The 22,500-nt window shown below is 40.1% G+C and overlaps 1 protein-coding gene across 2 annotated transcripts in view; it reads right to left on the bottom strand.

Annotated features, from left to right (window-relative positions):
- Positions 1-2,933: 2,933 nt before the first annotated feature.
- The window catches only part of LOC138052357 (serum paraoxonase/arylesterase 1-like), a 30,348-nt gene continuing 10,781 nt past the window's right edge, over positions 2,934-22,500 (bottom strand). Inside the window, exons 4-7 of one of the 2 annotated variants that reach the window (XM_068898816.1) lie at positions 20,697-21,021; positions 19,531-19,711; positions 17,207-17,288; positions 2,934-5,073 (exon numbers count right to left, since the gene is read on the bottom strand). In XM_068898816.1, the coding sequence (XP_068754917.1) occupies positions 4,750-5,073; positions 17,207-17,288; positions 19,531-19,711; positions 20,697-21,021 (912 nt within the window). In that variant the 3' untranslated portion in view covers positions 2,934-4,749. Of the gene's footprint in view, positions 5,074-6,132; positions 8,041-17,206; positions 17,289-19,530; positions 19,712-20,696; positions 21,022-22,500 lie in introns of those variants that run through there. The other variant, XM_068898815.1, reaches the window with a different exon arrangement.

The following is a 22,500-nucleotide window of genomic DNA, read 5'->3' as shown; positions in this document are numbered from 1 at the left end:
CACTGCCTTTGGCGCACGTCGGCGTATTTCTGCTTGTACACCAACCCTTTCGCTGCTCATGGTAGCCGCGCCATCATATCCCTGGCCACGGCAATCTGTTATGGGAATGTTAAGGTCTCTCAAGCACTCCAAGATAGAATTTGAAATTGCAGCTCCAGTTGTCCGCTCCAGGCTCTTGAAATCTATGAACTCTTCTCGTATATCCCTGTTACTATCGACAAAACGTATGACGATGGTGAGTTTTTCTTCATTATGAGATGTAGACTCGTCGGCTAAGATGGAGAAAAATGGATATCTTGTGTGATTCTTGAGAAATGTATGTTACCCTGTTGGCGTTGCGCAAATGCTGTGCAAGCATATCGTTGTCTTCTGACATCAGCTTCAGCAACGCGCGGATTTCCAGGCTGGTCAAGCCTTCCTTGTCACCTCAAAGAGCAATGCACTGGCGCACACAATATAGCACCGCCTTAGCTATGAGTTGCAGTAGTTTTCGATTTTCTTTGATTCGTTTCTCCCTCTCTGTACTAATATGAAACTGGATGGTTGCCGTTGGATTTCCCATTGTTTCGCAAAAGGCCTTAGCAGCTACCTGCAAAGGTAGCAGTAAAGTCTAGTGGCCCATTGGGCCGGCGCTAGTATCTCCGGTTACTGTCGCATGAAACAACTAGGAGTATTTCTACTCCCCCCTCGGGATGGGATGCTAGTTCATCGCAGGGTTACCTGCCAGCATTAAATTTGCCGGTACCCATTTAAACTCCTGGGTGAAGAGAGTAAAGACCCAGCCAGGGCTCGAACCCGGACCGCTCGATCCGGAGTCCACCGCGCCTTTCAGCAAGTGAACACTATTTTAAATAAAAATACGATTGTAATCGAAAAAGAGACCCAGATGTCATAACGTCGCTTTTTTCTTTTACAGTTGTCGGTCTAGCAAATCCTGCGCAAAATTTCATGTTGCTTGGCAAAATAATGGAGGATTTTTCTAGGGAGAGACTAGTGCTTCACAAACTAAGCCTCCATCGTTTAGCCTTTCCTCTTTAATTAACTACAGCTGCCCGTTTCCAATAAGACTGACCTTTAAACACCCATTCGAGACAAAAGGATAAAAGTTAATGCAAGCTTTTGTCATTAAAAACATCGTTATCTTATTCAGAGTAAATCATTCCCGGGGGCGGGGGGAGGCACTCCCATATGGAACAGACGGGGATGCTCGTCGGATTTTTTGAATTTAACCCCTAAAGGAGACCAATCTGGACGTGGCTTTAGCAAATTTTGACCCCTAAAAGAGACCGGTTAAAAACACACAAATACGACATGCAATGAGTTTTAATGATATAGAGACATAATCATCGAATGCTTTAATCTAAAAGTGGTTTTTAAAAGCAAAATTTGACTTCTGTTTCTCTTCGCGTAATTCTGTGTTTCTTCGCGGAACCCTAAACGAGACCTTGTGGCCTAAAATATTGGCGCTTTGCCCGGAACACCCTAAGCGAGACCAAAATCCAAATTTAACACCCCTAAGCGAGACGACGAGCATCCCCGTCTGTTTGATATGGGAGCCAAAATTAACAAATGTGCTATTTTTCTTCAGCGCATAAATGGCTTTCTTCAATGACCACTTAGTAATTAAAGTGTATATGACAGAAATTTTTTTTTTACGTTTGCAAATTTGCCGACTGGCTCACCAAAATCAAAACGATGTCGACGAACGAATTTAACCCATTGAGCCCTAACACTAGGCTCTGAAGGGAACAAATGCGTGGAGATTTCCGGCGTATATTGTGTATTCGTACAGCTTTCACCGTTGGGCGTTCCGGCCACACAGTATCGTCCTCCTTTCTTTACAGGTTTTCTCTTGCTTTCCCCCATGTTTTGCTGCCAGTCAAATAGACTGACGTCACACAAGCAAGTCACATGACCTTTTGGCCGCGCGCTTCCGGCGACACTTCTGAAGCGAAAATATCGAGTTTTTCAGCTCGAAAAAACGAACTTTCTAACATTTTAGACCCCTTTTAAGCTCAGAATCGTTTCTTTTACTTATCAAAGGACCAGAAACCGAAATAAAAAATTTTGTGTCATATACACTTTAACAATACCCAACATAATAGAAGCACGAGGTATGCCAGCTATAATTCTATCTGCCCTTATTATACGCGTGAGACTGAAGGAGGCTGTTCTTTTGCTGTATCAGCAGCAAGACTTTGGAATAATGTGCCTCCAAATACCAGAAAATTAGACTCCATTAAGTCCTTAAAAAGTAATTTATTTAAAACAATCTTCGCAGCGCACCAACATTTGGAACATTTTAGGATTTACATTTTTATATTTAAGTTTTTAACTTAGTTGTAATATTGATGATATACTCGCCTTTCTTATAATTTTAGCTTTTTAACTTTTATATTTGTATTTATAGTTTTATTTTTTGAGGGCCACAAGTTTATTAGCCTTTGGCTATTAAGTGTTCAACCCTCGTTAAACAAAGTCTTCATTCATTCACCCTGCCAGCAGAGCCTCCTTTTGTCTTTTTCTTTACTGAGGAGAAGAAAAGGAGGCTCTCCCCGAATCGCGTCAACTCTTTGAAGCCACCGCAGCCCGAGCTTCTGGACTAGTCAATCTTGTTTTCTCTCGTCAAACCGGTTTTTCCAGTGCGAGCGTCCGTTTAGTGAAAAAACCGATGGTTATAATTGAGCCCGCAGTACCATGAAAAACCAAGATGACGACGAGATCTGGCATATTAGGCTTGGGTTCGAGACTGTATCCTGGCAACATGCAGCGCATATTCAATAAAGATCTTATTCGATTCATGCAGAGCCTTTCTCGAGAACGCCAAAATCGAGCAAGTAAAAGAAAGGCTCTGCTAGCAGGGTGTCATTCATTGTGACATGGACCCTTTTAAACGAGGACAACCCTTCCTCTCTCTGAAATAGCAAATCAAGTCATATGGAACAATCGGTTTATTTCTATCGAATCTAAGTCAACTTATAACAATAGGCTGGTTGATCTTGGAATTGTTAAAATTGAGATCTCTGCTACACAAGGGGAGAGTTGAGCACTTCCTACTTTTCAGTCTCTTTGCTGCTTTTCCGCAAGAATGGTGCAAAGTATTAAAACCAGATAAAATTTCTATCTCCTCAAAAACAAATGAACTAATCTCAAATGATTTTTATTTACGTATTGAAGGGGAAAACGTTGATTTCTGAAGTCTACAATCGAAGTCATTATATGAAAGTTTTGTTTCTAACATATCTACTACACCATAGTTAATAGAGGGGAATGGTTATGAAACACGACAAATTTCTTTGTTGTCGGTTTTTGTTCTCTTTTTTAGCCTTGACCGTGCACAAAAAACACAAGTTTTTTACTCCGTACTGAGGAACTAACCAATAGAAATGTGTCGGTTACGTAATTCATGCATAGTGTATGAGCGCAAAACAAAAGATTGTGCACGGTAGTGGACTTTCCAACCTAAAGCTTGGCAACAAATCTTTGGCAACAAATCCCATTTCACTTTAATTAAAGATCTCACCCCATTTGCTTTCCTCAAAACTATGAAAAACGATCTCTTGTCTCAGGAGCATTAAATTATGTCAAACATTTTCCCGGCTGACCTTTTTCTTGTACGTTTTGTCTCTCTTCTCTTGCAAAGACCGATTCGACGTCAGCGAGATGAAGGCTGACTAGTTTACCTCGCGGTTTTTTTAGCATTCATACACTAAACTTCTACCAATGACACCTAGTAATGTTCTATATTCCAATAGTCTAGTTTGTTGTACCTTTTCTTGAATTGCAATCAGGAATAATGTAAAATGGTGTTGTTGTTGTTTGTTGTTGTTGTTGTTGTTGTTTTCGCTGTTATCGTTGCCGTAGCCATCGTCGTTTCTTAAACTCTCTGTAATTTACCATAATCAACTCGTTTGAAAAAAGAAAAACCATATTTTTTGTGTTGCACTCTCCACCGACCCAGCAACAAAGAATCTTTAGAAACTAACCTCGCCATTCGCCCATTAGAGCAGTTTTCAAATGACTGTCGAAAGAATTTGTCGAAAGTAAAGGCCCGATTACAATAGTGTTTTCACGTGACGTCACGGCGGCCATCTTGGTGTCCCTAAACAATAGAACGGCGGCCATGTTGTTGTCCCTAACTAATCATCCGGGAATTGAGCTCTATTATCATGCAAACGTTTTCTTTTGTTTCGGTGGAAAAGCAAGGTACTGATCATGTGAGTGAAAACACTCTATAGGCCATTTACGAAATATCAATATTCAGCTTGATACTAATTATTAGGCAAAGAGGACAGAAACAATACAAACAAGTTGAAACATATAAGCATATCATCCACTTTCCTTTGTCTTTGTCCTCTAAACCTCTCTTTCAAGCTGAATTTTAATATATCGAAAGTGGCCTATTGATCCGCTTAGTGATGATCCCTTAGTGATTGGTTTAAAAATCTCGCGCCATTTTAACAGCCAATAAGGACAACCAAAGCCAATCGCGACTTGCATGCACGATTTTTCCCGCGCTTTGAGCAAGTTACACGGAATTGATTGGTCGCAGTAATTACTCAGGTATTAGTTTTACGACACTCAATTGAAAACCACACTAAAGTATGTGGTTTTAGTAAAACCGGAAAAAACGAACCCCTTCTTTGTTTTTAAACAGGAACGCCCGGGAGGGGACATTAAAAAAAACCTCAAACAAAAACATTGTTTATTGCATCGCTGTTCCATTGACTTCAATGACTCTGCATCGGCTCAGAAGTACTTTATCTCGCAGTACAGCATGTCTCCGAACAGAGACCCAATCAGGAGCCGATCTTTATAAACAATCGCCGTAGTTGCGCCAGACAATTCCTTTCCATCATTCATGTAAGCCTCACGAAGTTGATAACTAGGGAAACCTATCCCAGATGTAGCTGACTTTCCAAGCTGCAACATCAGGACTTGAGAGGAACTCCAATGGCTAAGGTTGTTAGCGTGCTCAACAAATTCTGAGAGCTGAGGAATCCCCGCTAACCACAAATTTCCCGTGATGGGATCCCTATTGATATTATCTATCATCGTTCCAGCTTTTATTGTCTGTTGAGAAAAACATGTATCAAGTAAAATGTTTGAGAAACTTTTGCCTTGTCACAATGAATCACCTTTTTGGAAAGAAAAAAGTATGTAATTTTCATTCACATTGTAAGATCGACATAAGTGCATTTACACAGGTTTCCGTTTTTACCTAAACCTATTTTCCCTCAAACTATGAAATACTTTTGTTGTCAGTTGTCTTAAACGTCGAATACACAAAACCAAATACACAAAACACTACGACGTAAACAACTGGCATATGCCTTTGAGAAGTGTCTAAATCCCGACCCCTCCCCCCCCCCCCTCTAAACTTTTTCGTTTGACTACACTAAAACAAAGCGTTTTCAAAACCATGTGTCTTAAAAATGTTCCCTCAATCACCTAACTGCTTTCGTGAGGCTGCACTTCCGAGGCTTGGGTTATGAATAGTACCTTCTTCGGAACACATTTTGAAAAAAACGGGCCGCGTTTTTCAGACATTTTACAGCGAACGATAGGCGAAATGGAGAAATCGCTCCAATGTTTCTCAGCAAACAAACCCTCCTCTCTGCTCCCCCCTCCATTCATACACCACCTGCTGATTGCGTCCACAACTTGTACGTAACCTTCTTTTGGCAACCGAAACAAATGACCATTTTTAAAGTGCTACTATGACAAGAATCGCATCTTTCCAATCTAAGCCATTTTGGACATAAACACGTAGTCTGTACAAAAGAAGAATGCTGTTTACCATTTTCGAATATCTCTTTTTGTTCCAGAGATATTCAAGTTTTTAAAATATGCAAATGAACCAAGGGATGACGTCATAAACTCAACTGAAGTTTTTAACTTAGTTGTAATATTGATGATATTACTCGCCTTTCTTATAATTTTAGCTTTTTAACTTTTATATTTGTATTCACAGTTTTATTTTTTGAGGGCCACAAGTTTATTAGCCTTTGGCTATTAAGTGTTCAACCCTGAGGCTCGTTAAATAAAGTCTTCATTCATTCATTCATTCATTCATTCATGGACCCTTTTAAACGAGGACAACCCTTCCTCTCTCTGAAATAGCAAATCAAGTCATATGGAACAATCGGTTTATTTGTATCGAATCTAAGTCAACTTATAACAATAAGCTGGTTGATCTTGGAATTGTTAAAATTGGAGATCTCTGCGACACAAGGGGAGAGTTGAGCACTTCCTACTTTTCAGTCTCTTTGCTGCTTTTCCGCAAGAATGGTGCAAAGTATTAAAACTAGATAAAATTTCTATCTCCTCAAAAACAAATGTACTAATCTCAAATGATTTTTATTTACGTATTGAAGGGGAAAACGTTGATTTCTGAAGTCTACAATCGAAGTCATTATATGAAAGTTTTGTTTCTAACATATCTACTACACCATAGTTAATAGAGGGGAATGGTTATGAAACACGACAAATTTCTTTGTTGTCGGTTTTTGTTCTCTTTTTTAGCCTTGACCGTGCACAAAACACAGTAGTTGTTTACTCCGTACAGAGGAACTAACCAATAGAAATGTGTCGGTTACGTAATTCATGCATAGTGTATGAGCGCAAAACAAAAGATTGTGCACGGTAGTGGACTTTCCAACCTAAAGCTTGGCAACAGATCTTTGGCAACAAATCCCATTTCACTTTAATTAAAGATCTCAACCCATTTGCTTTCCCCAAAACTATGAAAAACGATCTCTTGTCTCAGGAGCATTAAATTATGTCAAACATTTTCCCCGGCTGACCTTTTTCTTGTACGTTTTGTCTCTCTTCTCTTGCAAAGACCGACTCGACGTCAGTGAGATGAAGGCTGACTAGACTACCTCGCGTTTTTTTTAGCATTCATACACTAACTTCTACCAATGACACCTAGTAATGTTATATATTCCTATAGTTTAGCTCGTTGTACCTTTTCTTGAATTGCAATCAGGAATAATGTAAAATGGTGTTGTTGTTGTTGCTGTTGTCGCTGTTATCGTTGCCGTAGCCATCGTCGTTTCTTAAACTCTCTGTAATTTACCATAATCAACTCGTTTGAAAAAAGAAAAACCATATTTTTTGTGTTGCACTCTCCACCGACCCAGCAACAAAGAATCTTTAGAAACTAACCTCGCCATTCGCCCATTAGAGCAGTTTTCAAATGACTGTCGAAAGAATTTGTCGAAAGTAAAGGCGCGATTACAATAGGAGAGAGGACAGAAAGAATAGAAACAAGTTGAAAGACATTAACATATCACACACTTTCCTTTGTCTTTGTCCTCTAAACCTCTCTTTCAAGCTGAATTTTAATATATCGAAAGTGGCCTATTGATCCGCTTAGTGATGATCCCTTAGTGATTGGTTTAAAAATCTCGCGCCATTTTAACAGCCAATAAGGACAACCAAAGCCGACTTGCATGCACGATTTTTCCCGCGCTTTGAGCAAGTTACACGGAATTGATTGGTCGCAGTAATTACTCAGGTATTAGTTTTACGACACTCAATTGAAAACCACACTAAAACTAAACTATGTGGTTTCAGTAAAACCGGGAAAAAAGAACCCCTTCCTTTTGTTCTTAAACAGGAACGCCCGGGAGGGGACATTCACAAAAACCTCAAACAAAAACATTGTTTATTGCATCGCTGTTCCATTGAATTCAATGACTTTGCATCGGCTCAGAAGTACTTTATCTCGCAGTACAGCATGTCTCCGCACAGAGACCCAATCAGGAGCCGATCTTTATAAACAATCGCCGTAGTTGAGCCAGACAATTCCTTTCCATTATTCATGTAAGCCTCACGAAGTTGATAACTAGGGAAACCTATCCCAGATGTAGCTGACTTTCCAAGCTGCAACATCAGGACTTGAGACGAACTCCGATGGCTAAGGTTGTTAGCGTGCTCAACAAATTCTGAGAACTGAGGAATCCCCGCTAACCACAAATTTCCCGTAATGGGATCCCTATTGATATTATCTACCATCGTTCCAGCTTTTATTGTCTGTTGAGAAAAATATTTATCAAGTAAAATTTTTGAGAAACGTTAGCCTTGTAACAATGAATCACCTTATTGTAAAAAAAAAAATATTCAATTATTATATACAATCTAAGATCGAAATAAGTGAATTAACACAGGTTTACGTTTTTACCAAAAACTATTTTCCCTCAAACTATGAAATACTTTTGTTGTCACTTGTCTTAAATGTCAAATACACAAAACACAACGACGTAAAGAACTGGCTTTTGCCTTTGAGAAGTGTATAAATCCCGTCCCCTCCCCCCCCCCCCCTCTAAACGTTTTCGTTTGACTACACTAAAACAAAGCGTTTTCAAAACCATGTGTCTTAAAAATGTTCCCTCGATTTTCACCTCCCTGCTTTTGTGAGGCTGCACTACCGAAGCTTGGGTTATGAATAGTACCTTCTTTTGAACACATTTTGAAAAAAACGGGCCGTATTTTTCAGACATTTTACAGCGAACGATAGGCGAAATGGAGAAAACGTACACGCTTTCAAAGATTAACGCTTTAGGCTTCGCCGCGATCGTTCCAATGTTTCTCAGCAAACAAGCCCTCCTCTCTGCTCCCCCCTCCATTCATACACCACCTGCTCATTGCGTCCACAACTTGTACGTAACCTTCTTTTCGCAACCGAAACAAATGACCATTTTTAAAGTGCTACTACGACCAAAAAAAAACTTTTCTTTTTCCTTTGGATTTCAAAACTATCTGAACTAAACACTAACTCACCCAAGTTTTAAGTTCTGATTTTAAAAAGACACCTGTTTATTTTAGCTGGAATTTTCTTATTTATTGGTCCGCCATTACTAACTTTAAAATATTGAGAGAGCTGGGTCGACGAGAAAATGACGTCAAAACCCCACTAGTTCAAGAATGCTATGCGTGTGTACGCGGCCTAATTAATATGCCGTACGGGAGTTTCGGGCTTCCCGACTTTTCAAACAGTGTTTTGCATATATACTAACTTCAGTTTACACGCTGAAATTTTAAGCTAGTGAGTAAATGACGTCATTTTCGCTAGATCCAACCCTCTGAGGTCCAATCAGCCAGTTTTGAACGTGAGTAATGGTGGACCATGAAATCCAAAACTTACACTCAAAATAAACAGCCTTTGGATAAAACTCAAAGCTCAAAATTTTGCCAGTTAGGTGTTAATCGAACACGCTTTCAAAATCTGAAGAAAAAAAAGGAAAGGAGTTTTTGATAATAGTACCACTTTAAAGTGCTACTATGAGTAGATGTGCCCCAAAATAGGAGCATACCAGTTTTGTTACCATGGCAACATACTGGGTTCCAGACCTCCCTGATATTAAAGACCTTGCAGGCCATCTTTGGCGTTCTACTTTGATATTTGCCAATGGTGCCTAATCTGCATGATCCTGCAAGCATGCAGATACATCAGGTCGAGTTTGTGGCCTTGTTAAATGAGTTTTTAGCTTATGATTACCAAAAATATTGAAATCAGGTTGGAGGGGCTGGAAAAGAGTGAGTTGCCATGGGAACCAATATTTTTATAGCCATACGTGTGTTGACTGTAGAAGTATTAGTCCACCCTCAAGTTTCAATGGTCTCTGCTACAAATTGACCGAGATAGGTCTAATTATATACTTGATGTTATATTGGTTTGAATAAATGACGTAATCAGTCCCCTCCACATATTCCACATTTTTCAAACTTAACTACCTTATTGGTATTAATTTTCGCGTCGCTTTAATTTCGCGATTTTCGCGATTTAAAAAAAATCGCGAACTTAAAGCGACGCGAAAAAAAAATTCCGCGAAATTTAATGTCGCAAAATTTAATACCCTCCTATATTTCTAGTTTTCTCAATTTAATGAAGAAACACGCCTACGTATAATGTGTGCAAGCTATAATGTGAAAGTATAATGTGTGAAGAAAACAGTGATGAAGAAGAAAAGATGAAGAAAACAGTTTAACAATCAAATTTCACTATCTGTGTTGCTTTGAACCTCTTCATCTGTATCGCCATCGTCATCTAAGTTCTTTCAGCACCTCTTTTGTTCAGTCATCGAAATTGCCATCCATCCCGGGTTCTTTGTAATTTGAAACAACAATCTGTTTATACTTTTCAAGTATTGCCTTGTTCCTTTCGGTAAGATCCATCCCCGCTGTAACTTGTAACGGAATTTCCAATCCTCCTTGCACTAGGGAAGATCCTCTGTGGTTCTTGCCGATGACTTTAGCGCAAACAGCCCCTCCTCTGAGAAGGGAAAAGCGTGTTGCTCTGGAAATTTCTCTGGGCAAGTGACCAACTGTAGAGTTAGTCCTGTTCCGGAACTCCCTCTTACCCCGCCCTGAAAATGGGCCTGGAGCCCTGGCGGGAAAAGAGAGAGTCCTGTTTTACTTGCAGGGGCATGCTCGGAATAGGCCAATCATATTTCGTTAGATGCCAGGCTGGATCTGTCGTAAATATAGGGAACCTTGAAACTCCGACAAAAAATCGTATATGAAAATTACTGTGTGATTCGCAGGGTCAGGAAAGAGAACATCTAAATTGTGCCTAGTCGTGACCAAACGAGGAGAAAAACCCCGATCGCAGTGATGTTGGAAAACTAACGACTGAGAGAAGATCGCAATAAATCGATGCAAAGGCTGAACTAGTAAATATAGCATAGGATTTCACTAAGCGACAAAACAGATCGGGGTCAGAATTTCATATTATCTGCAGTACTTTACCTGTAACAATGAGTTTCAGAAGGAAAGTGCTTTTAAGTAGCAACAATAAAAGCAAGGCGACACACGCTTTTAAGTAGAATTTTCATTCATATTAATTTATATTCACGAACAAATTTTGACCAGAAAAAAAAATTATGACAATTAACGTTCGAATAATCCATGTTTGACTGTGAATATATATGTATAAATTTAATGGGAACATTATTGCATCATCATTGCGTTATCAACACAAACTGATATGCAAAGAAACAAATAGTCCAGGTTGTGATTCAATTTTGTTTAACTTTTTATCTAACTTCATCAGTTTTTCCAATATAAAAATCATTGCAGTCTCAAAAGGCAGCTCTACATAAAACCTGAGCCATTTGGCGACGGCCCTAAGTCTGTCCTTGTAAAAAAAGAAAGATTAATGCGACAAGTGCCTTGAAAAAAAGGAAAAATTAACAGTCCGAGTAAATTACTCTACTCTAATTACTCAAAAAAAAAAACGTTTGTCACCGGTGTGTGTGTATTATTCCAGATAAAACTGAGAGTATTTACGACATTTTTTTACTTGACTGTTTTATATTGGGTATCCAAACAATTTGTCCCCGATTTTGAAAAAATTGGTAGGCCTAAACTCCTGAAACAATCACAGTTTCAATAATTACTGTGCAACTCAAATATATGTTCACTGGATCAGTGCATTAGGCCTTTTTACAGTTTTTTGCTCAGCGACCTAGCCTTTGAATGGATGCGAGGCTGCCGGTGACCTTGTTTTGATACAGCCCCCACTGCTTTTATCATGTAAATGTTGTTTTTTTAATTATTATTATTACATATTCAAATTACAAAACCACGGAGGTTTTTATCAAAACCGGGTCCCGGGCTTCCACGCTTCCATTCTTAGGCCAGGTAACTTAGCTACAACTGGAAAATGGTCTATTATCACATAACTAGATCGACAGATGTAATGAACACTAAATAAGAGTTCCTTACAGTATATTTGTAAGTTTCAAGGAGTCTCGGGAGAGCAATTACATCATGCAGCTGTTCAGTTGGGTTTCAGGCACGAAAGTCCATACTTTCATATGTCATCCATCTGATCTTCCACGATTGAGACTCACGATAAGAAGGACTGATTTACAATTAAGATCGGACGCGGATCGAAGAAAATCGCAAACATATTAAAGGAACAACCATGTAGCAAACCTGTTGCAGGTTTGACAAAACCATCATTACCGTTAACGACTGCATGAATAGCTTGCAGTTGTTCCACCTTAGACAGAAAGGAAAAGTGCGAGATCAATTGCCTCCAGAAACTTGGCGTACCTTGGCGTTATAATTTCCTTTCACATTATCCCCATGTATCCAGTGTAAAAGCACTCGGAATAAACTATGCCCAAATAAGGAATCGTTTTCCCAAATATGGTTTTTCCCCCAGTTTTGGGGGAAAAAATGGCGTCATTCCGAGCAACCCCCTGCAAGTAATACAGGACTCTCTCTTTTCCCGCCTGGGTTCCAGGCCCATTTTCAGGGCGGGGTAAGAGGAAGTCCCGGAACAGGACTACTGTAGAGTCGGCAAGACGGCCTCGAAGGCGCTTGGTCGCGGCAATAGCATAGCGATCGTAACAGTTATTTCTCTCGTAGCAGCATTTCAATTGCTCTCCAACAATCGGACTCCAAACCTCTTTATAAACGTGAAACCCGCGGAGACCGCACTTAAACGAATACGTGATAGACCCACTGTGATCTCTGCTCGCCATTGTAATCTGGTGTGTTTTCTGTTCCAGTCCGTTGGTGGTCTGTTACAGTTTATTGTATTGTGACAGCTAACACGTATCTGTAAACTGAGATTGTTGAACCAACAGCAATACACAATAGCCTTCCTGTTCCTTTTATTGGCGTGACAGCGCTGCGAAGACGGCCACGTTCTGGTTTAAGTTTCTTTGGTAAAATGTCCTTGTTTCGTTGTGGTTTCACAGTTCAAAAGAAAAACATAACGGAATGTCCAAACAATTCTGATGCCTCTGAAGATCTGGAAATTGTCGAAATTCAGTCATCTACGGCCTACTTTCCAAGCCAAGAAAGCACTTCCTTGGGCAATGTCGAATATCATGCAGTGGAATCGTCCGTTGCGAGCCGTTGGCGAATGCTCACTCGACTGAAGGTTCCTCGGTTACTTCAGCAGCACGAAAACGTGGAAAATACCAACACTATTCGGCTGAAACACGCGCCAAGATCGGGAAATATGCCAGTGAGAATCGTAATTCGAAAGCCACCAATCATTTCAAAGAGGAACTCCCAACATTAAAGGAAAGTACTGTAAGAACTTTCAAGCAGGCTTATGAGAAGAGACTACGCGAGGAGAAGAAAAAAGGTAACATAGGCGCGACTATCACTGCTATCCCTAGTGACACCCGTGGGCGGCCACCAATACTACGTGACCTCGACAGTAAATTAATTTCTCTTCTTAAGAGCATAGGAAGCAGAGGTGGAGTAGTTAATTTCTGTGTCGTGAAGGCAACAGCGCTGGAGCTTGTTGATTGTAATAAGACGCCATATTTAAGAGAATTTGAGCCTACAGTGACTTGGGTGAAGTCCATTTACAGGCGCTGCAATTTTACTCGCCGAGCGGGAACAACCACGCGTCCTCCAGTTCCCAGAGAAATGTTTGAAGAATGTAAGCTCACATTTCTCACTGACATTAACAAGTTGATGACAGAGAACAAGATTCCTCCTGAGTTGGTGTTAAATGCGGATCAAACTCCTTGCTCGTATGTTTCCGTCGGGAGAATGACGATGGCTGCAAGAAATTCCTCGTCAGTTCCAATTAAAGGTCTGACTGATAAGAGAAACATCACTCTTACCTTTGTTATCACTTTATCAGGAGAATTCTTACCCATGCAAGTCATATACCAAGGAAAAACAACAGCCAGCCAACCAAGAGGTTTTAAATTCCCCAAAGGATTCGCGATTTCCCAGAACCCGAAACATTACTCTAAAATGAACATGAAACTCTAACCTTGATAGATAAAGTAATTGCCCCCTATGTCGAGAGGAAAAAAAAAGGAGCTCGAACTGGCACCGACTCAAAAAGCTCTGCTGATCTGGGATGTGTTTAAAGGCCAAAAAACCGCAAAGGTTTCGAAGAAATTGGCATCGCTAAATATTACGATTGTGTCGGTGCCCGCCATCATGACCCATTTCTTTCAGCCTCTGGACCTCACCGTCAATGGCGAGGCCAAGAGATTTATGAAGGACAAGTTTACGGACATGGTACTCGAACGAAGTAAAGCAGCAAATAGAATCGGGAGGCGACAGCACTGATGTTAACGTGGATCTGAGACTAACAGTCCTATTAAAAGCCACTTCATGCCGTCTGGTTGGTGGACCTTTACAACCACCTGACTACTCCTGTGTGTGTGCGACCTATCGCGAAAGGATGGGAGAAAGCCGGGATCTCTGACCTTTCAGATGGACAAACGGATCTCCCTTCAGAAGACCCGTTCACTGACATTGAGCTCGCCCTAGAAATTAAATAGAGGCCCAAAACTTTATGCCAATGGTACCAAGGTACAATGTAAATATGTATGCAATTGCAAAGAACGTTAAGCATGATGATAATGTCTTTGACTATGCCTAATGGCACAGATGCGGTTTCTATAGCTTAATTTGGTTTTGTTATGAGTTGATGATTTTCAGCAATAAGAAGTGTAAAATAATAATAAAATTCTCGAAATATGTTTTCTTTTTCATTTTCGCGAATTAATTCCCTACGAAAATAGTTTTGCACCCAAATCGCTAAAATAAAGACCCGCGAAATATGCTGACCATTTTTTCGCGAAATTAAGTGCCCGCGAAAATTAGTACCAATAAGGTATCTGCAGAACCAATGCAGATATTTGCAAACAGTAAATAGCGTTTTTAATCTTTCTTGGTATTCTATGTGATATACCTAAAAAATCAAGGGATAAAAATTTGATCATAGTAGCACTTTTATTTAAATTAATATTACATTTGTTACTTTTTAAGTTTTTTTTGCAGAACAAAACGCTGAAAATGATATTTACGGCAGCCGAAAAGCGAAAGCAATGAAACGACTGGCTGCACCTCTTCTTATTAGCAAATATCAAACATACCATAATACTCTTTGTATGTCCCTCCAAAAATTTTGCATAAGCATTGTTTTTATTTTCTTTTGGGACTTATAATGGCCCCAAGAGAAACTGGTAACAATGCTTATGCAACATTTTGGAGGGACAAACAAAGAGTATTATGGTTTTTTTATATTAGCTAATCAGCGGAGCTCCCGGAGCACCATGGTTAAGAAAATGTGGTAACCCATCAATGCGAACAATTTTGGTTTCAGCTATGACGTCATTAGCTTCCGTCCGTACATCCGGCCAACCATTTCCACGTATTCCAATGTGACCCGCATCACGAAAAAATGGCCGCCTCAGTGAAGGGCTATACGTGGTTTGTATGTGCAAACATAATTGCTTTTTATGGACTGATCGAAATGATTTTTCACGGAAAAACCTCTGCTAAAGGATGGGACAAATATCAGAGAAACAATTTCAATTAATTTTAGAACGGCAGCAGGAAAATAACTTCGAGGAATTCAGGTTAGTGGTGAATATAAACATTTGCATGCGAGCCATGATTTTGAGTACATGTTTTTTAAATGCCAAGGTCTACTTAGTCGCCGTCTTTTTCGCGTTGATAAAATGAGATACTCTAGGCCCCATTGCCATAAATAATTAAGTCAGAAAATTATGGTTAACTAGTTTCATAGGTCTTTGAGGGCCCACGTTTTCAACCGAACGCAAATGAGCTAGATAAATAATCCGGGAGCTCCGCTTTTAGGCTTGGCTAAATCTCTATATTAATTGGTTCGTGAACACTGCCATTTTAGTTACGGTTGAACAGTCCAAACGGCCACTTACACACTATGTTTTCAAAACTTTTGGGGACCAAAACAAATAAAATCTACTTCAACATTTTCACGTGGCTCTCACGTATCCACATAAAAATTTCAAACACGACTAAAGAAAACATCTAAGGTCTTCGTTTTGACATATCTACGTACACCAATGCGTTTCCAGAGTTCTAACGTCATTGTTTTTAAACATCCCTTACTTCGTCCGCACACTCCAAAACTGGAGCGTTCTCCTTTGAGATCGTTTTCAAAAGTTTTCATTTTCATCCGCGTTTTCGGGCGATGCAATTTACATGTAGATGATATGTTAAGGCACTATGGTTATGGCTTTGTCCACAAGAAAAGGGTTTTCTTTTGAAAATGTATACCTTTTACGCAATTTCGGTTATTTTTCTTACCTTTATGCGAAGCTTGTCGCAATCAGATTTCCCGCGTGATAAGCTTAAGCACGCGCATTTTTGAGATGCGGACGGCAACCGGAAGTGAGCTGTTTTCTCTTTTAAGGAGGCTCGAAAGGGTTTTCAGCTGAGCGCGCGCGCGTAAGCCACACACGCAATTCGTAAGCTGCTTGCGTCAGCTCATGATTCAAATGGGTCACCAGAAATAAACAAATACCGCTAATTTCGCTTACCTTTCTCCAATTCCTATATACATGGAATATAAATAGACATCTCCTATTCACGAAAACTACGAAAATTCTACTTAAACGGTTTAATAGTCGCTTAAATCCGTTTGTGTTGACCTGTAGCTCCACTCGCACGCGGACTCGAATGAGCGGGTGACGCATGCGTAAATGCTGATCTTGTAACCCCCTAATTTTTCCTGATTTTGCAACTTTACTCGTTTATATCTCTGATTCTGGACGGTGAATTTTTTTCATTTTTTGCATGTTAGCTTAGATTAATTAAACCGTTTGTCTTTAAAATTTAAAAAAATTCTGTAGGGGAAAAAAAAAATTAGAGTCACAATTCAAAAAAACTTATTTTTCTGAAAAACTGACCTACAGATTTTGTTGAATTTTAAATATTTTAGAGAGTATTTCTAACATTATCTGATAACGCTGAATGGGAAAATTTCACCGTCCCGTTTCTTCAAAAGGACAACATATGTTGATTTTAAGGCTCAAAGAAATGCCTAATATCGTTGCCATGATAACATTTTTTTGGAGGAAAACATAATGTGAGAAATCTACGATAGGTACTTAATACCCTGGCCAAATTTCGTCTTGATATGATTGCCCTAACTGTATCTAAGGACAGAATATGGTTAATTGTTTTTAAAAAAGGAGAAACTATTTCGAGCCTCCTTAACTTGTCTTCACACAACCAAATTTACATTGCCAGGTACCTTTTTTCCATTAGAGATGATTAGTGTAAAAATCTGGGATACATCACTGTCCTGGCACGTGACATGTTCTCTTCCGGTTGCCGTCCGCGTCTCAAAAACCCGCGTGCTTAAGCTCCCTAATTCATTAATAACACATCCGTGCAGTGAGAAAGAAATATCTTCTTCTAGACCACTTTCACATACCTGAGACTCTTCTAAAGTGTTGTCCTGAAGACGTCTGTAAACAACAACGGTTCGACCAATAAAATCGGGAACAATTACAAACCTGTAAAGAATCAAATCATGAAAACTAAGCGAGGCATTCCTTAAATTAATAGAGTATTCGCCACAACTCCGCGGGCATCGTGGAGCAGGTGTTACGAGACGAGACTTAAACAAGTAATGATAATGGGACTGAGTGGAGTCCAATTCGGTCTGTAATCATACGAGTGATAACAAAATCGGACCACCGCGCAGCAGGAGTCCGATTTGTTCATGATCGCGAGTATGATTGCAGACCAATCTCGACCCCAGAGCTCTTCTCTTGACGGAGGGAGAGAAGAGCTCTGGGGAACCCTGAAACAAAGTGTCTTTTCATTGGTATTCGTGAAGAACAATCAAAAGCGTCTGTAATTAATTGGTGCATTTATGTTAGCACGAGGAGTGAGCAGGCGCCGTAAGGTTCAAATAGCCAATTTTTGGCTATAAGAATCCTACGGCGCATGTTCTCCTACATAGAGTTTCCCATTACAGTTTCCTGTAATGATTTGGTATAAGGCTTTGCTTTTCAATTTATCACCATCACCGATACAAATTGCAGGATCAAAAAATGTTGCATGACATTTGCCTCCGAAAAGTTCAAGTCGTTTCGCCAATACCCCGCGAGCAGTTGGTTTCTCCTACGCTTTTAGTTTCTTTGAGTGAGCCGCCGTCCAGCGCCAAGGCCGAATAAATTAAAATTGAACCGGTAAAACGAGTTAGTAAACTTGTTTTGGCGCTTGTGCGTGCGTTCAGCTACGTAACTGACGCGTTTGAGTGAACCTGCTGTGTAGTGATTTCCCACCAAAATGAGACGAAGTGATGTCAAATACATCACGTAGCGTGTGACGTACTTCGCACATGCTCGATGGAAAATCAAACGGTTGCTGGCAGTGGTTTCTCTCTCGGGAAGCGTAGGAGTAACCAACTGCTCGTAGGGTATTTCGCCAACTGTCGGTTCGCAAACGCCTTGGGCCGGGTCGATTCGCAAACGTTCGATAGTCAGTTCGCAAACGTAAGCGAGTAAGATTATCATTAAAAAACTGCCCCTGCCCATAAAATCAAGTGCTAGTGCTTTTGTGGCAAGATGTATCATCTTGCATCGCGCACGCGGGCTGAGTTTATATGTAAAATTAATTTGATATCGCATTTCCCGTGCTACAATAATACAGACAAAAAAGGTTTGTGGTGTATGAGATCACCTAAGTAGAAACAGGAACTTTGCCAAGTGCTGGAACATGTAGATGTAGATGTACATGTAGATTTAGATGTTTACGCGCAAGCTTTTATCACTAAGCGTTCAAAACAGTACTGAGTACGTGTAATATATGAGGTTTGCAAACTGAGTATCGAATGTTTGTGAATCGACCCAACACGTTTGCCAACTAACCGTTTGCGAAACGCCTGAAGTTCAACAAAAAAAAAAGGAAAGGAACTTTATTTAAGCGTCTAGTCGTTCTAGTGCTGGAGCACTCACTGGGGACACTGTAAACTGAAATTAACAATTAAGTAAACACAAATCAAGTCAAATGTTGGTTTTTGCGGAAAGGGAAAACCGGAGTATCCGGAGAAGAACCTCTCGATGCAGAGTAGCAAGAGAACCAACAAACTCAACCCACATATGACGCCAGATCTGGGAATCGAACCAGGGCCACATTGGTGGGAGGCGAGTGCTCTCACCACTGCGCCATCTCTGCACCCCATCAAATCTACCAAATGATACCAAAATCGTTGGAACACTCTTAGCAGCAATGCGACATGAAGTAATTATAGGGCATGATTTATATAATGTCGGTTCAGGTCCTTCTCTGACCACCAATTCTAGTTGTGGTTAGTTTTGTCCCGAGTTCAACTCCGCCATGAAGATCGATGGTGACTCGGGGATGCTCGGAAAAAATCTGAGTGCCCTTTGCAGAAGTCGAACCTACGACCTTCGTATTACTACTAATTAGTTCAGATGCTCTAAAAACTGAGCTACAAGAGCCTCCGCTATGTCTTCAATAATGAAATAGACCATTTTCATAAATGATGGCTACATAATTATTCTTTTGTCTTTCTGCTAATCATCCTCCTTAGCCTCGTTAGCACGAACAAATTCAAAAATAACTTTTGCTCCAAAGTAAGGCTAGTTAGGATGATTAGCACAAAAGCAAAAGAATAATTACTTAGCCGCCATTTATGAATACGGTCTATAGTGGATTCCTCTTAAAACTTAACGGTGCCACTAGCTTTGGATCCACCTTGCATACTGAGATATTTTTTTACCTCACCTTTCACTTTCATCCATGGAGATGCCATTCGGGTGGCCCTTTGCAACTTCAATTCCTTTGAATCCATCGTAGAACACCACGCTGCCATGAAACCAGAAATGAAAAAACATCCCAAATACGCGCAGTGCGAGGCTGTTAAAATGGAAGAAATTGTCGTTGGTAACGTAGAAGCTATCTGGACCTAACAAAAAAAGAAGAAGAGAGAAACTCCGTTTTTAAGTGACCTCCTTCCGTTCCGCATAACGAACCACTTATTGCGGTTTAAAATAGAGTCGTGTAAAACCATAAACAATGTACTCACTTTGGCCAATCGCAATACAACAAAACAGTTTGATGAACCAATCAGAAGACAATCAGTTAGAGCAAGCTCAAAGCGCGGGAAAAGGTGTGCGTGCAAGTGGCGATTGCTTCTCGGTTTGTTTCCCATTGGTTAAAAAAGGGCGAAATTTTCACCAATGACTGAGTGACAATCAACTTAAAGCTGGTCTATCAGCTCAAATTTGAAACCAAAGCTGATTTGGGACGTCATTTGGATCCAGATGATCACAAAGCGAGCCAGCCTTTTTGAGTTCAACGCAATCCAGAGACTGGGAAAACTCATCGCTAGTCAGTTTTCAATATATTTCCTCATCATCCATAACTTTTCTTGAATTCTCTCATAGATGCGTTGTTCAGGAGCGAAGAAATCAAGTTTTAGTTCACATAACTCGACCAGCTAAACATGATTTTCTGATAAACAGGACTGTGCTCTTTATTATTTACCCACTTTTAAAACTACATGTTGTTTTAATTACCGTTCAGCGTTGCTTAGATACATTCACAAGCTACTGTAGGTGTAGTAGCACAATGAAGAATGGCTATAGTTCCGTAAACTCCGTGTCATATCGAAACAATAAGGAAACTTGCGTTTTTTAGTGCCAAATACGTTAGACGACAACTGGTATGGAGGAGAAGGATACGACACGGGAGAAGTGTAAATCGTAGTTGTCTTTTTGCTGGCGATTATACACTGCTTTAGTTGAGCTTTACATGTTTATTGTCCAACTCTTCCTACTTCAATTTTTATATCTCTGATTTGTGACTTATTCCCTCACGCTTTAGGGAAACCAGCCTCCACACGCTTCAAACATTTGTGCAAAAAAAGTGAAATGGTCACCAGTCCTTACCTACTGCATACAGATTATTCGGACTCCAGATCAATGGGTCCACGACAGAACGGCGATGAATCAGTGAATGAGTTTCCCTCTCAAAGTCAAATATTTCAATGGCTTGGGCATCGGGTAGATGGTTTACCACAAAAAGCGACACCGCACCAGAAGATGGGTCCCGATAAACGCTGATCCCGTGCGGGTTAAATCCTGAGCGATTGAAGCTCTTAAAAGTTAGTTCAAGTGGATCCTGATGTGGTTCGTTGAAGTCAAATGTGAGAAGCTTGCTCTCCCGCTTGTCGATCTCCGGGTCGTAGGAAAATGGAAGTTTGGCACGAAGCACCTGTATGTATTAAGAAAAGTTAACAACTCACACGGCTATTCCTAGGGAAATCTAGGTTGAGGAGTGGCAGTTGACTTATTTGCGACCCGAATTAAACTCTTAACTGACCTTTGGATTTCGGCAGAGGCTCATGACCTTGAAGTGTTTAACTCTGGTTCAGAGCTGGGTTTAAAAATGTCCTTATTTGGATGCAACGTAGCTTGTGCATTTTCCTGCACGTGCAGCTTTGATCTTATTTTTGTCCATATTTGGGTATAAAATTGGTGTGCTAAAATCCCCAGCTTTCTTCCAAGGAAAAGAGTTGCAAATTACACGCTTCAAGTCATGTGCTTCTGATTTCGAAAAAAAAAAAACCGTCCACATGACTGAAACTGGTCTCCGTAAATAAACCAGCGGTAACATCAGAATACGAGAATACGAATATGGTCTATTGGTCAACGTTTATGATTGCTGGTAACATCATAAACGTTGACCAATAGACCATATTCGTATTCTCAGTATTGGACTGGAACTAGCTTGCAATGGAGGCTAACGCGGGGAAATAATTTCAAATGCAAATACTTTTTAATATATTCCCCCGCATTAGCCTCCATTGCAAGCTAGTTCCAGTCCAATACTGGGAATACGAATATGGTCTATTCAGAAATGATGTAACGCCCTTTATTGTTATTGTTTTTAATAACTGCACAACGTTAAGATTTGCCTGACTGGTTCCATAAAAGGGAGATGCATACGTAATCTTGGTAAGTAATATAGTTTTAAACGGGAGTAGGGACAATTAATCTGCGAGCAATACATACGAGGCACTCTAAATCTGTTCTGTTTCGCTTAGATTTAGAAGATTAAGTCTAAATTAAGCATAAAGAAAGATAAGATTAAAGCAAAAATGGGCTAAACTTCGCTTAAAAGACAAAGGATAAAGTAGAAATGTACATAACCGCAATAATTTGCTTTCCGAACTGTGAACTTACAGATCGTTTTCTTTCGTGATCCTTGAAAAGAGAAGCTTTCTCTTTGGTGTATAATTCATTGAGACAGAAATTGAACTGCTATATTCTTTTCGGTCATGCAATGTTCTTTGCACTCTTTGTTCACTCAAGCTCGTTCCCAGGACCTCTCCCTCGGCTTCTGGGCTGGGGCGGCCCAAGAATCGGCCAGTTAATTCTTGATTTTGATTGGCTCGGTCAACGACAATAAACAAGCCGCTTTGATAAACATATTATGACGCATTTTAACTTGACATTTCATACAACATACACCTTCAGAAGTGACGGTTAACCGACGATGTATGTTCTTCCTCGATTAACATCCTCCCAGTCACAGGTAGTGTTTTGGCAGATCACAGAAATGAGTTTAGCAACTAAGTTGACATGGTAAATTGACCACCGTAAAGATATTCGAAAGCTGACGTTTCGATCGTTAGCCCTTCGTCACACCGAGTCAGGGAATTATGGGCTGTTAGCGGTTTATGCAGTGAAA

This window comes from Montipora capricornis, chromosome 6, assembly GCF_036669925.1.
Source record: "Montipora capricornis isolate CH-2021 chromosome 6, ASM3666992v2, whole genome shotgun sequence".
Classification (NCBI taxonomy): domain Eukaryota; kingdom Metazoa; phylum Cnidaria; class Anthozoa; order Scleractinia; family Acroporidae; genus Montipora; species Montipora capricornis.
This window is presented reverse-complemented; position numbering and strand designations above follow the sequence as displayed.